At 36.5% G+C, this 14,969-nt stretch overlaps 1 protein-coding gene across 13 annotated transcripts in view; it reads left to right on the plus strand.

Annotated features, from left to right (window-relative positions):
* The window catches only part of RYR2 (ryanodine receptor 2), a 785,691-nt gene that overhangs the window by 703,893 nt on the left and 66,829 nt on the right, over nt 1–14,969 (plus strand). For all 13 annotated transcript variants that reach the window (XM_021934115.2, XM_021934128.2, XM_021934136.2 and 10 more), the window contains 4 exons: nt 6,278–6,377; nt 7,689–7,768; nt 9,751–9,827; nt 10,930–11,003. In XM_021934115.2, the coding sequence (XP_021789807.1) occupies nt 6,278–6,377; nt 7,689–7,768; nt 9,751–9,827; nt 10,930–11,003 (331 nt within the window). The remainder of the gene's footprint in view (nt 1–6,277; nt 6,378–7,688; nt 7,769–9,750; nt 9,828–10,929; nt 11,004–14,969) is intronic.

A 14,969-nucleotide genomic window follows, 5' to 3' on the forward strand; every position in this document is an offset into this window, starting at 1 on the left:
GTGGTGGGGGCCTATAATCCCAGCTACTCGGGAGGCCGAGGCATGAGAATCGCTTGAACCCAGGAGGCAGAGGTTGCAGTGAGCCAAGATCGCACCATTGCACTCCAGGCTGGGCAGCAGAGTGAGACTCCATCTTAAAAAAAAAAGAAAATAATGTCTTCTGTACATACATATGTATCCCGCCTTTTCCTAGTTTAGTGTTTAAAGAATCACAGAATTACACATAACACAGTAAGCTGAAGGGGGGAAAAAAAACAAACTATTGAAAGACAAATAGTAGGGCCTTCCAGGAATAGATTCATCTAGAAACCCATGCCATGGAGTCTTGTCAGTTTAATGTGGATTGTCAGAATATCTGACTCCAGGCTTTCTAGGAGCCAATGTGAAATTACATACATTTAACATAAATTACATGAAATGACATAAATGTAAATTATATAAGTGTAGGAGCCAACATGAAATTACATAAATGTAATACAATTTAATAATATAATGAACTTTATGTGATTTATATAATATTCATAAATTTCATTATAGATATCAATATCATTAAATATAATATGTAATATATAAAACATTGATATTAGGAATATTAAAAATAATAATATTTAAAATATAGTCTTCCTGACTGGAAAAAGCAAATTTCTAAAGTTAAAATTCAGTAGCATTTTTTCCCCTGAGGATGACAAAAAATGTCCTCAACAATTCAGTTAACATCATTTTTTGACAATCTATGCAATAGAGTCCAGTTGTGCAGATGCTACCTGGAATAGCGTAAAATGGGTACCAAGTATCTGGAAGAATTGAAGAAATACACATGTGCCACCTTTCCAGATAGTCTTCAGAAAAATCCTCTTCCCAGCTAGACAGATAATTCTTGGCAGGGGATTTGGGACTGTGTTGAATACTTAGAGCACAGCTGTTTCTCAAGAGTTGATCTGGGGTAGGGTTAATACCCATTCATGAAGACCTAGAATTACAGACACTAGAGCTTCTACAGCTGTGAGTTTTCAAAATTCAGGTAATGAGCTGCTCTGATCCCATCTATGATCAAAGTTATTCTGACTTCCCATTTTCCCACTAATTAGTCCACCACTCTGGCACCCTCGTGACCTAACCAAAGCTTTGTATCTTTAGTGGCCCCAAGTTTTCTTCTTGTTCTTATTCTCTCTTTTGTCAGGCTATCCTAGAAGAGAAAGAACTGCATAGTACTTGCTTTCTGTATTCAAGGCAGTATTCAGTGCTTTTTAAGGCTTAAACAAATAAGTAGGTAAATGACCACTGTTTTAAATCAATATTGCATTTTGGAATAAACTACATTCCCTCTAATGATAAGTCAGCTTAACTTTCCTAATTTGATAACTTCTGAGTTTAGAGTTACTCATCTTTTCTTTCCTTTTTGTACCTTGTTAATTAAGCTTTCGGTGGTAAAGTGCAAATTGTGACAACTGGGCCCTGAAATAGAAAATTATTTCAACTTAGTTGAGTTTAATTGCTTTTGCATCGTTTTAAATTACTTCTAAATATGCTGAATCCCTGAGAAACAATATTCCACCCAAAATGCAAGTGTATATAATATTGGAAGAATTAAACTGTAAAGTCATATTACACAGGATATCTAACGTCAAAGCCTCTAGTGCATTAACTGACTTACTTGACCCTGGTTTAGTGTTTCTTTTGTCTCTGTAGATTAGTCAAACTTTGATACCATTTTTACAGAGTGTTAAAGAGACAGCATTAGAAACTTTGCTTATCCTATCAAGAAGTAGAATTCTGGAAGATTATCATACTGTTTGAAAGATCAGTAATAAAGAGTGGATAATGATGAAAGAGCTGAACAAAAAATTAAATGAGTTAAAGCCCACAATTTGATTATTATTTGTATGTGTATAATTCTGAAGACCTCTTTAAGCATGAACTGAAAAACAAACTTTTAGAGCTACTAATTTTGCAGCACTTCAAACAAAAAAGATAACATTTGTAATATTTTAGATTAATTGTGATCACAGACTATAGGATATCACATCATTTAGTTCTGTCATTTATTCATGCAAATTTTCTTGAACACCTTTTATTTTCAGAGAACTGTACTGGATGTATAGTATGTGTGTACTGGTGTGGTTAAAACAAAGAAAGCCTCCTGCCTTCATGGATCTTCTAGGAAATTTCATGTACATTTATTGATTGATTGATTGATTGGCAAGGTCTTGCTCTGTTGCTCAGGCTGGAGTGCATTGGCACAATCCTGGCCTCCAGTGATTCTCCCACCTGGGCCTACAGGTGCACACCACGAAGCCTGGCTATTTTTAGTTTTTTGCAGAGACAGGGTCTTGCTATTTGCCCAGGCTGGTCTAGAGCTCCTGGGCTCAAGCAATCCTCCTACTTCAGCCTCCCAAAGTGCTGGGGTTACAGGCATGAGCCACCGTGCCTGGCTTATTTATTTAATTTAAAAAAAAAAAAGTTAGGAACCACTCGTTTTAAACAAAATTATAATCTTGGTATTTTCCCATCACTGTGAGTCAACGCTACAGAAATGTAGCTAATCTACATTTTTCAGGAACTGGAATACAACAGAAAAGAAGTAATTGAAGTGGAGAAGGTGTCTCTTATCCATGCTTTTGACTTTCCTTAGTCTGAGTTGACCTGTTTGTGCTGCAGACCAAATTATTAGTACAATTTCACTCCCTTTCTTCATTGTCCCCATTGTTATCCAATTAAATCTTCTATTTTTCAGTCTTTTTATTTCTTATAATATTGATGTTCAACATCACCTTGTAGGTCATAACTATAAGATGCCAATTAAAAATATTTCAAGTTGACTTATGACGTTACTAAATTATGGGAATTTAAGGAGTTTTGTTCCTGGATATTGCTATTCTGTTATAACTTGCTACCACCTACAGTTTCTGATGAAGATATTATGAAAACATTTTCTACAGTTGTTGAAGTCATGGAAATACAAACAAACAAACACAAAGTAGATGGGCTTATTTTGTATGATGAACAGATGATAGATCTGGTAGACTCAGCCTCTGATCTGCTCAAGTTCTGCCCCAGAGGTCAATGGAGCTGAGGCAGGTCCTTCAGAAACAATGTAAATTCCTTTCCTGTAACCAGGCTACCCTGGTTTAAAATATCTTTTCATCTCCATTACGAGGATAAACTGATTAGGTCAGTGGCAAAAACCACAGTTACCTTGGCACCAACCTGATATTTTCTGCATCCAGGAGCAAGGGACAATTGTAATTCTCCCTATTTCAATAATTTTTTCTCACTTAAGACAAGTTGTTGAAGAACTAAATACAGTTGTTTTTCTTCGAGACTTTCTACTTGTTTCCCCTGGTGTTAAAAGCTTGACACACTCTTAGACAAAATGAAATAATATTAGCAATGTTATTACAAACTTCAGTTATAACCAAAAGCAAATCATGATGTAAAATACTTCTGTTCATTACCAGTGATTTGATCATGGGTCTGATACATGACCATATTTGACCTTGAAAAAACCTCATAACAAGCTTATTAGGATGTGCACTGATAATTCTTGGTTGCTCTTGGCAAACAGAACGTTTTGCCTAAGGGAAAATTTAAATTCTGGAGCTGCTCTTTTTTTCCTCACCTTACTGTGTAACCTTGAAATAACCTTGAAATAACACAAAGACTAAACTGCAGGTGGTGTTTATTTAAGAGCCTTACGCAGTTTAAGCAAAATCTGGTGTGTTGGAGAACTCTGTTTTTGAAAAGGTGCTTTCAAGATGTTATTTTCCTGAGGAAGATGCTTATGAAAGATCTGTCTACAATTTGTTTAGAAAAGCTAATCTGCAGTTTAAAAAAATCTGTTTACATAATTCATCTTAGTATCTGAAAATTTTCTGGTTTAACTTTCAGGGTTTTATTTTTTTTTTAATTTATAATAAACTTTCCCAATGACAGATTAAATTACATGCCCAGAAGCTGTTCTCAAAGGGCAAAGTACTAGAAAGAAATAATGTTAAAGAATCCTGAAGGGAGAGCTTCCAATTTCAGTTCAACAAACAATAAATTCAACAGAGAGGTTGACTTGATCTCTGTTTATGAAATACAGTATTTTTCTGCGTCTAGATCAGTATATCTTTTTGGCTTAATGCTTTTTTTTTTCAAATGACTTTCATCATCTTCCTGAAAACATTGATTATTAAAATTTAGATGCGATAGAAGAAAATGAGTGACCTGTCCAGGGAGTTTATTTTTATACAAGGTAGTCTGAGATCCTGTCTATTTCTTGGACCTTGTAAGGTCCATACCTCATGTGTTGATTTCAGTTACTGAGGAGGTTACTGGGACCTTATAGGCTACGGTGCAAGTTGTTCTGGCAGGTCTTTAACTGATCTTCCCACTTTGGGAGCACAAATGGCAAACTGTTGTTTTGTTATGTTTTCTCTCAAGAGTGTGTGGCATGTTGCCATCTTCCATCTTCTGTGAGTTTCCTGATGACTGTCTTTATGTGTTCTATTAGGTCAATAGAAGAACTTCTTCCTGACTCCCTTGCCTCTTTAGTTGATGAAAATGATAGGACAGTTTCGTGAGCGAATAATTTCTTATCATTTTCTTACTGAAAAACTCTCCCACAAAAGGAGTTGGTTAAGCATTAAACGAACGTTCCACATAGAGCTCTGGCAATGGGAGGAACATAAAAGATTGTTGGGTCTAAAAGGAAGAATCAAATGTTGCTCATCAGTTTTAAACAACACCTAAAGAGCAGACGAAAGGGTCCTCTTTCAGTTTTCCTGAAACCGTGTTGTAATGACAAAATGGTTTTGTGTGTCTGTGTGGTTCTGTTTCTGTTTTGTTTTTGACTTCACAGGAAGAGGTTTAAACATGAAGGCAAACCTTATAGATGTTAGCATGGCTACATATAAAGCAAAGCTGCCTCTTTTTTTTTTTTTTTTCTTTCTTTTCTCTGCTTCCATTTAGGCCTATCACATAATTTAAGAAAACATAAAATTTAACCACAGGAGCGCTAACTATAGTGTGACAAAAAAACCCTGATCAATTTTGTTTTCGCAGCACGATATTATCAAAGATTTAAGAAACAAATTTGCCAGCCTCGGCGAGAACTCTCTGGTAACAGCATAAATGTCTGTGTTGGTTGCTTTTGATTTAAAGGTTTCTTTTTTCATTTGTTTGAGCCCATTTCTTTTCCCCCTCCTTTTAGTTCACTTTATTTTTCATATTCTGTAACTAGCAAGCCTTCATTTTTTAAACCTCTTCCATCTTCCAGTGTCTATTTTCTGTATTTTGGATGGAAAGTTTATGGCAGCAAAGCTGTCATTCTGGCTACCTCTGCTGCAGCTCTTCCTGCTGTTAGGTCATATATGTTTTGGCCGTTGTGTTTATGGACATGATACTAATTGACTGTTTCATGTCCCATTGACTAAGCTTCTCTACCACGCCATTTGATGGACTCACTGTCATAGGGCTCTATGCAACTTTCATTCTGCAACTTATACTGCTTAGTTCCTTCTCAATTCTCCAGTGAACTGGATTGCTCAAGTGAATGGTCATACCAGTCTTGAACTTGCTGTGCCTTTATATTTTATTTTTATTTTCTTCTTTATGTTTTCAGTGGTAGCTTAAGTGGAAAAGAATAAACTCCAGCCATTGCTCCAGCAGCACCATGCAGTATCGTTTGTTACCACCAGAGAATACAAAATATAAAGGCACATTGCATCTCTTATTCTTTGGGGGTGACTGGGGAGATCTGTATCATAAATCCACTACTTTGTTGAAGCCTACCTTTTTATTCATATCAGCTTTCAATTTTGCTTAAACTTCAAGACATCTCAGTTAATGTTTTTCTGTGATTCAGTGATACCTTGCAACTCGAGCCATTTGCTGAGCAGTATCAAGTTATGGCCATGGCATGGGAGATTATTAAAAACGTGACAAACTTATGCACAAATGTATAAATCAGAAAGTGCAAGCTTCATTGATGAAGTACAGTACTTCAAAACTGTGATACAGGCTTTGGATGAATCAAATAATTAAAATTGAGAAAAACAAATCCATGCTGATAAACCAGTACCAAAAGCATATCAAGAAAACTATAAAGGGGGAAAAAAAAAAAACCAAGAGTTGAATATGTTAATAATATCTGTTTAAGAACATCGTTGGTGTTGAAATGGTCCATAATGTTGTCATAGAGCCCATACATGAAGAGATGACTAAAAATATGGTCTGTAGAAATCTGCTGTGCTTACTGATACCCTCAACATAAACGGTTGGGATTTGTGTTCAGGAAAAAGAAATGGAAAAGCAAAAGCTTCTATACCAGCAAGCCCGACTCCACGACCGTGGTGCGGCTGAGATGGTGCTGCAGACCATCAGTGCCAGCAAAGGTAAGGTTCCTTGGGTTCCCTCACAAGTGTCTGTTCTTCAGATTTCCTTGTTGCTCTCAAGGTGCTCCCTCATTTCAATTCCACTGACTCATTTAGTCCCGGGGTTTCTGGCTCATGACTCTATCAGGTGCCTGTTCACAAATACGAGCTCTCATTGTTTACGGAGACCAATGTTAATTTGTTTTTCAGAGTCTTACTATACAGCTTCATTTTCATTCTGTTCTTTAAGTTTTGGAAACTATGTTATAACTAAACCTTAGCAGACTGATCCTATAAAATGGGGGTGGCCGAGCTTTTTCTTTAAGGTCAGAGAGTCAATGTTTTCAGCTTCAAGGACTATGCAACCTGTCACAGCTCTTCAACTGTGCTGTGTTAGCACGAAAGCCGCCAGACACAATAAGTTAACAAACAGGGTGGCTGTGTTCCAAAACAACTTCATTTACACACAGTTTGTTTACACACACAGGTGGCAAGCTGTAATTTTGTTATGTAATTTATGGTATTTTGCCATAGTTTGCTGACCCTTGATACAAATATGGAGACATTTAAAGTGAGACTTTTTTAACAATGAAGATGCTGTCGTATATCTCAGTAGCCAGCTGTTTCAAGATGATTTTTTTGTACATTCATAATAGCTTCTTTGTGAAAATATTTTAAATATAATTTGTAATGGAAAGGAAAAGTAATGGTGGTATATTCTGTTATTAGGTACCCTTGTCCTTAAATAGAAGATTATTTATATTTCTAAGATAAATAGAGGTGAACAATGAAAAATAAAATATGATATACTGAATAAAATGTTGTGTTATTATCCGAATAACTTAAAATTGAGAATAGTCTGCTTAATAAACCAGACTACAAACATATTAAAGTAAAAGCGATACAATAAAAATGATGAAAGTTCTTCATATATAATATTGTTGAGGGAAGAGGGAGAGAAATTTTCCTTAAAGAAAGTTTTAAGTAGCTCATACTTATTTTAATGTTTATTAAACACATGAGTAATCATGAATCTTAATAATTTCAGGTCTCAATATTTCAAGATCAGTTGTCTTCCTATTCTGTTACTTCTGTATCTTCTTAAGGTTCCAGTTCTTAGATATTGTAGAGAATTTTTTAAAATGTTGATGCCAAATATGCATTATTATTATTTTATTATTTTTTGGAACATCTGTCAGTCTCCCTCCGCCATTATGAAGATTGCTTGCGGGGGAGCATAATAATAATTTTTAAAGTGTAGCATTGGAGGTAGAATAGGTTAATATAGAAGGCGAAATGATACAAGAAACACTACTTTTTTATATTTCTTAGGTGAAACTGGACCAATGGTAGCAGCTACTTTGAAACTTGGAATTGCTATTTTAAATGGTGGGAACTCCACAGTACAGCAGGTAATAGCTTCCAGTCATTCACATAATGTACTTTTCAGACAGATGGACCGTATAGTAAAGAACTATTTGTTGTAAAATGTTTTATTTTCTATGTACAATATGGTTCAATTTTAGTTTATCACGGTACTGAAGAGAAAGCAAAAGAGGGAAAAAGTAATTATGTGCTAGTGTTACAAATCCAAACATCAAATGATGTCAAAACATCTGAAAATATCAAATGTGGCCTTTTATCATGTCAAGTGAATTCTGGTGCTGAGATATGAACCAGTCTCTCACCATGCATTTACCAAACGGTGGCTATCTGGTTTTGGAACCTGGCAAGGGTAACCAGCTCATTCTGTTCCCAGAATAAGTGATTATATAGCTTTTTAAAAAGGAACAATAAAACAATCTCTCCAAAACATTTATCAAAAAATAATGTCTCTTGCTTATGTTTTACTTAAGAAGACCCTCATTACTTAGTATATATATTCAGAAGTCCTTAGATCCAGAGACAGTAGTGAGAGATCCCGTAATGTATACTTCTTGTCTATGCGGAACTTGTCTGTTTTCTTTGTAACTTCGAGGATGTATTCCACCATCTCCTTTACTGTAAGCCACATTCCTTTGTTTGAAAAGATGAACGATTGTTTCATTTTTTATTTGACTAAAAGTTATCACACCCCCCATAAATGGCTGTATGATTTTGTGTCTGTGTGTATATGTGTGTCTGTACATCTATGTATCATACATACACTATGTGTATATTTGCTATTTGTGCATGTGTGTGTGTGTATATATATATATGCATATGTGCATATACTTTGTGCATGTGTATCCTTTACATATTTAGTTTATATTGCCTTTGCTATCTGAAAAATATTACTACTAAAATTTTGTCTGCTTAGCTGAGCCCTTTTTAGAACAGTGTTGATAATAGGAATTGTTCTGCTCTTCAAGATTTGGAGAAAAGCAGTATTCTTATTTCCTTAAACCTTTGAGCATGCTTTCTATCATCTTGTATATGCTTTCCATTTGAAATCTCTAATACATTTTAACCATGTCAGAAATAGCTATTTCATTGTGCTATGTAACAGTAAGCTAACAAGACAAAGCATTGCTTTAGCATTTTTTTATATTTATGTTTAACCAAAATTTTGACCATAGATCCTGGATGTCATTCTGAGAACAAAGGAGAAAATTTTAATAGCCAAATGATTCAAATTGTTTTTTCAGTTTAAAGACTATGGAAATGGAAACTGAATTTCAGTCTATAGCATTAGCATATGGCAGTCACCACTCTCAGATTGTAATGCTGTTTTGGGTTTTTTGTTTGGTTTGGTTTGGTTTGGTTTTTTGAGCTGTCACCCAGGCTGGAGTGCAGTGGCGCCATCTCTGCTCACTACAGCCTCTGCCTCCTGGGTTCAAGCAATTCTCCTGCCTCAGCCTCCCGAGTAGCTGGGACTACAGGCACATGCCACCACACCTAGCTGATTTTTGTATTTTTTAGTAGAGACGGGGTTTCACTATGTTGGCCAGGCTGGTCTCAAACTCCTGACCTCATGATTTGCCCACCTTGACCTCCCAAAGTGCTGGGATTACAGGTGTGAGCCACCGCGCCTGGCCTGTAATGAAATCACCTTGGTGTGGAAACCTGTGAATAACATCTATGGGAATTTTCTTCCCAGTTAACTTGCGAGAGAGTATCTGAATCGCCAAATTACTTTAAAAGTGACCAGAAGAGAATTAAGAGTAATATTACCCCCGACATTTTTGGTGCTTGTGGTCATGTGTAGGGCAACTAACCCTCTTATTCCAAGTTTGTGTAATTATCTTGCTTTGAGGCGTGTGTTCCTACTTCATGATAAAGATGACATTAGTCATGTGTGTACACAGTGAATATTTTCTGTCTTTAGAATGGAAAGCCTGTTTTGGTTGTTTATTTATTTAACAAACAATGAGATTTTTGTTCAGTGGCCATGTGGTTTCTATAATTCCCATAGAAAATGCTTGACTACCTCAAGGAGAAAAAGGATGTGGGCTTCTTTCAGAGCCTGGCCGGCCTGATGCAGTCATGTAGGTAAGGACTCACTTCCTTCTTGGGGTTCTACTCAGTGGTTGTATTTTTTCGAAGCATTTGTTTCTTACTCTGACGATAATTACACATAGAAGAATAGTTAATGATTAACAACACTTTAAAGTGGGATAATCAGCAGTGTCTTCTTTTCTATCTTTTTTTAGGGAGTTGGTAAGATCATAATTAATAACCTACAGAATGGTAATAATGCCTTAAAATAGCTTTCCTATGGTACTATAATCCCAGAACTTTGGGAGGAAGAGGTAGAGGATCCCTTGAGGCCAGCAATTCAAGACCAGCCTAACAGGGCAAGACTCCATCTCTACAAAAAGACTAAAAAAAAAAAAAAAAAAAAACTTAGCCAGGCATGGTGGCACACACCTGTACCATAGTCCTAGCTACTCAGGAGGCTGAGGTGGGAAGATTTCTTGAGCCCAGAAGTTTGAGGGTGCAGTGGGCTATGACAGCACCACTACTCCAGCCTGAGAGACAGAGTGAGACCCTGTCTCTAATTTAAAAAAAAAAAAAAAAAAAAGACTTCCCCGTGTTTAAATAGGGATCTTGGAGAATTAGTGTATATTCTGTATACTTGAAAATGAGTTGTGTATGCTTTTTTAGAAAAGGAAATTCTATTTAGTTTTATTTAGGAGCTTGTAGACCATTTCTCATTTTATGACTAAATGATCATTAACTCATTTGTGGTAATCATTTTCCATTTTTTTTCAAGATTTAAAGTCATTCAGACAGCATTTGACTAAGGAATTTGACACACATTTAATGTAACAAGCTATTCCAACTGCAAGAACATAATTATTAGAATTTTATTTCTGCATGTCTGCTAGCTTTGTAATGTACTCCCCATGTGGAAACCTATGAATGCTTTATGTTTGACTTTCACATGGATCATTTCAGTGTAGGCCCAAGGGAGACACTAGTCTGCCACTAACAGAATGTGGCTGGTAAGCAATGAATGGAGACATGTTTTCAGTGTACGTTAACATTTGGTTCATATTCCAAGATATGTGGTGTTTAGATGTTTGCTCTCCTGAACAAAGAAAATGTTCTATTAGTCCTCTAAATGTTTCTTTTTTCCTTGTTATTATAGTGTCCTTGACCTAAATGCATTTGAGCGACAAAACAAAGCTGAAGGTCTTGGGATGGTGACAGAGGAAGGATCAGGTATTAATGACTTACATTAAAAGGATCACCTGTCTCCCTTCCCTCCCTGAAATGAGTCAATTATCAATTACCTTTCAAGCAGAGAGATACGAAGTTATTTTAAAATCGATGAAATGCTTACATGATTTATTTCAAAGTTCGTAGTTGGACACCCGTCACACCCCAACACCAACCTTCCACGCCGGTCATTAACTCCTTGTGTGCCAGCCCCGTTGCCAGCGGCCTTTCCCCTTGTTGGGTTTTCAATAAGGAATAATGGTTGAATGAAGGATCAAGATCCTTTATTAGAGAATTTTCTGGGAAATCATAAACCACATAGATGAATCTTTCAAGAACATTTGACTTTCTTTGGCCACTTTAGCAAAGTCGGGCTCTCAGATTCTTCTATTTCCTTAGGATAGTCATCTTTTGAGCTCCTTCAGTCTACTCTCATTCCTGTTCTCTCCTCTTCCCTTCCAGCACAGTGATCCTCATATCCATACATGTTTGCAAGTCTAGATTGATAAAAGAAATTAAAGAGCAGTTATTGTGCTTAAATAATTCTGTGCACAAAAGCAGTGATTCACGTGATCTTAGAATTTTTCTCTCTGTAAATAGATGCTGGTATAAACTAGAAAGTTTAGCATGCAATGCATTTAAAGCAGAAATAACTTTTGCTGCCCTTTCATTTTAGGAGTATTTATTAAGAAAAAAATCTTCAAAATCTTTTGGTTTGATTTGTTTTTATTCCTTTGTGTTTGATTTTTAAACTAGTTTTACTCAGGGCCCGTGTGTTTATCTGTTTTTGTTTGTTTTGTGTGGTTTGGATATGTCTTCTTGTCAATTATTAGTTTTGGAATATTGGGTCTTTTATTGGACTAATCTTATTTCAAAAAATAATTTTTTCTCCCATCTGCCATTTGTAGTCTGTGTTTATTTCTCTGAAATATTTTAGGATTAACTAATTTATCTATGTATTTTTTTGTTCTCACAAATAGGAAAGAGAATATTTCTTATTGTATTTTAAAGTTTATTATTAATACCCATCCTGACATTGCTACTGCTATGTGGCTCCTGTGTTTATTTTATTTTCTGCTTGACATTTGGATGTACAAGTCTGGTCATCAAATATAAGTCATATGGTTACTTACCTGAGTTAGCTACCTTCAAGAAAAATCACTGACACCATTCTATAACTTCTTAGGTTTTCTGGCCTAAGGTTCTGGCCTGAGGTTCAAAAGGACTGACCTTCAAGAAAAATCACCAGAGCCACTCTAAACTTACTTAGGTTTTCTGGGCCCGTCCAGAGAACTTGGAGCCACTGCAGATCCCAGGGCCCATCACCTGCCTACCTCCAGCATCTCTCCAAAGTCCTAAGCAATTTTCAGCTACAAAATCTCTAAAAATGAATGAAGTCTCTGTCTAAAGCCTGACTTCCCTGTCTTGGAATTAGAAATCAATTTCATTTTCCCCTGTAGTTCTTACCTAATGTTCCAGGGGCTCTGACCACAAATCCATCAGTCATTCTTAGTCACTGTTCATATCAGCTCCCAAAAGGAATAGCAGCCACTTAGGTGTATCTTCCTTAGCCTCCTTTCCTTTGTCAGGCAGATATGGATTGGAATAACATTTTCGAGTCCCAAATCAGAAAGAACTTTGTGAGAGTGACCATTCTGATGGGAGAATTCTTTATATCTCTCCAAATGAGATTGATTTAACTTGTGCATTCTTTTTCAACACATAAGAAAATAATTACTCAAGCCGATTAACACATTTTGTATTATTTCCTTACAAACAGAAAAACAAAAGCAAAATCTCAACTTTTTTTTCTTTTTCCCCATTTCCTTTTCTTTCGACTACTGTAAATGTACTACCCTCCCTTCCTCAGTCATCACTCATGAGCGTGGTAATTATTAAAAATGAACTGTCTTTTGTTTATTTGCTCTTTTGTTAGCTTTGTGTACAGACTTGATAGTGACAATTTTTGTGCATTCTTTTGTGTTGTAGACTGTTTTCATAAGTAGATTATTTAATTTCCATCATGATGCATCCTGTTATTTTTTAAATGCACACATCTAGCTTTCCTCTTTTTCTTTCTTGTTTCTATGAGGATGTGCAGTTATTACGATGTTGTTTCTATGAGGATGTGCAGTTATTACGATGTCAGAGATGAAGGGGCAACAAGCATTTCAATTACATTTCTGGATTGGTTTTGTTGTCTTACAGTTAAAAACCTTTCCAGTGGGCCCAGCATCTGCAACTGTTGTGTCAATGAATGATCCTAGAATGTGTGCCCTAGTCTCCCTGTGGCGTTTCTGTCTTGAACGTACTGTGGCTTTATGGCTGCACGGATTGGTGCACAGGAAATCGGTGACATATTCAAGGGGGACGTGACAAGCTGAGTCTCCTCCTCACCAGTGTGCTCTGCCAGTTGCCTTCCAAATATTGGGAGGTCTACTGAGTTTTTCTCTATTCCTTTGAAAATCTTACAGATTGCAAATCATGTAACATCAAAACGAATTTTTATTTTTGCGACTGAATTCAAAGAGCAGTAGAAACAACAGCAACTATTTGCTCCTCAAACTAATAGACTAACAAAGATGCCATTAGTAATTCAAAGTAGTCTCTGAAAGACATTTTATGCAATGGAAATAAGGGATCAGATTTTAGATAGTACCTAGGACGCCAACAAGGCTTCCAAGATTAAACTGTGCTTTCTGAATACATGCTATTGCCTTAATCAAGAGACCTATTAGGAGCATATGTAAGGGCCACTCATTAGCTCTATTAATATTATAGCATTTTCCAGATTGTTTTAAGAATTCCTATACAGACTCTTTTGGCATGTTTACATATATCTGTTTTGAGACCACTCTTTTGTTTAAGATGCTATAAAAGTTTAAAAAAAAAAAAAAAAAGCCTATACACACTCACAGGAGAAGAAAAATCAATCATCCCCATTGGAAGGGATAGAAAAGGCTGGAAAAGCAGCAGCTGTTAGTGATGTCACTTACTTCAACAGTTGAGGCTCAGAGAGCATGGGCTTAGCACTGAGAAAATAATCTACTGTATCTGAATCTCCTACATCCTTGCCCACTGTTTTTATTAAGCTAAGTCTCTTCCTAATGACGATAATACGACCATAAATTATATAGCCATGGAAAATGTATGAGCTTAAATGTATGATACCCGCAACTCTCCAATGAGGTAGCTATTACCCTGATTTTATAGATAAGGAAACAGAGGAACAGAGAGGTTTCTTGACTTGTCCAAGGTCACACAGCTAAGCAGCAAGGCTGAGACTGAAATGCAGGCATTCTGCCTCCCACTGTTTCATTTACAGATCCCATGAGCCAAGTCACTTCCCTCCCATCTTTTCCTGTTCTTTGGGGGCTTACCTCATGTCTACCACTGCCTTTTTTTTTTTCCCCCCCCCTTGACTTATTGTTTCTTTGTTCAATTATTTTTGAGATGGAGGTTTGCTCTGTTGCCCAGGCTGCAGTGCAGTGGTGTGGTCTCAGCTCACTGCAACCTCCGCCTCCCAGGTTCAAGCGATTCTCCTGCCTCAGCCTCCCAAGTAGCTGGGATTACAGACATGCCACCACAATCAGCTAATTTTTGTATTTTTAGTAGAGATGGGGTTTCACCATCTTGGCCAGGCTGGTTTTGAACTCCCGACCTCAGGTGATCCACCCACCTCAGCCTCCGAAACTGCTGGGATTACAGGCGTGAGCCACCACACCTGGCTGCCCCTTGACTTATTGTTCTTTGTCCCTTTCTGGGACACAAATCTCTTGCCACATTTTGCATTTATTGTTAAGTTTCAAAATTGCTTTTGAACTTTTTATGGTTACAAATGTTCCTGATCTGGTATTGAGATACCATGAGGAACCATGTTTTCTTTGAGGTTTGTATATAAAGATTTCAGTTGAATTATTTATACTGTTTTTTTCTACTGCCATTACTGTCATGCAAGTTTGACTTGTG

The sequence above is a fragment of the Papio anubis genome, chromosome 1 (genome assembly GCF_008728515.1).
Source record: "Papio anubis isolate 15944 chromosome 1, Panubis1.0, whole genome shotgun sequence".
NCBI lineage: Eukaryota > Metazoa > Chordata > Mammalia > Primates > Cercopithecidae > Papio > Papio anubis.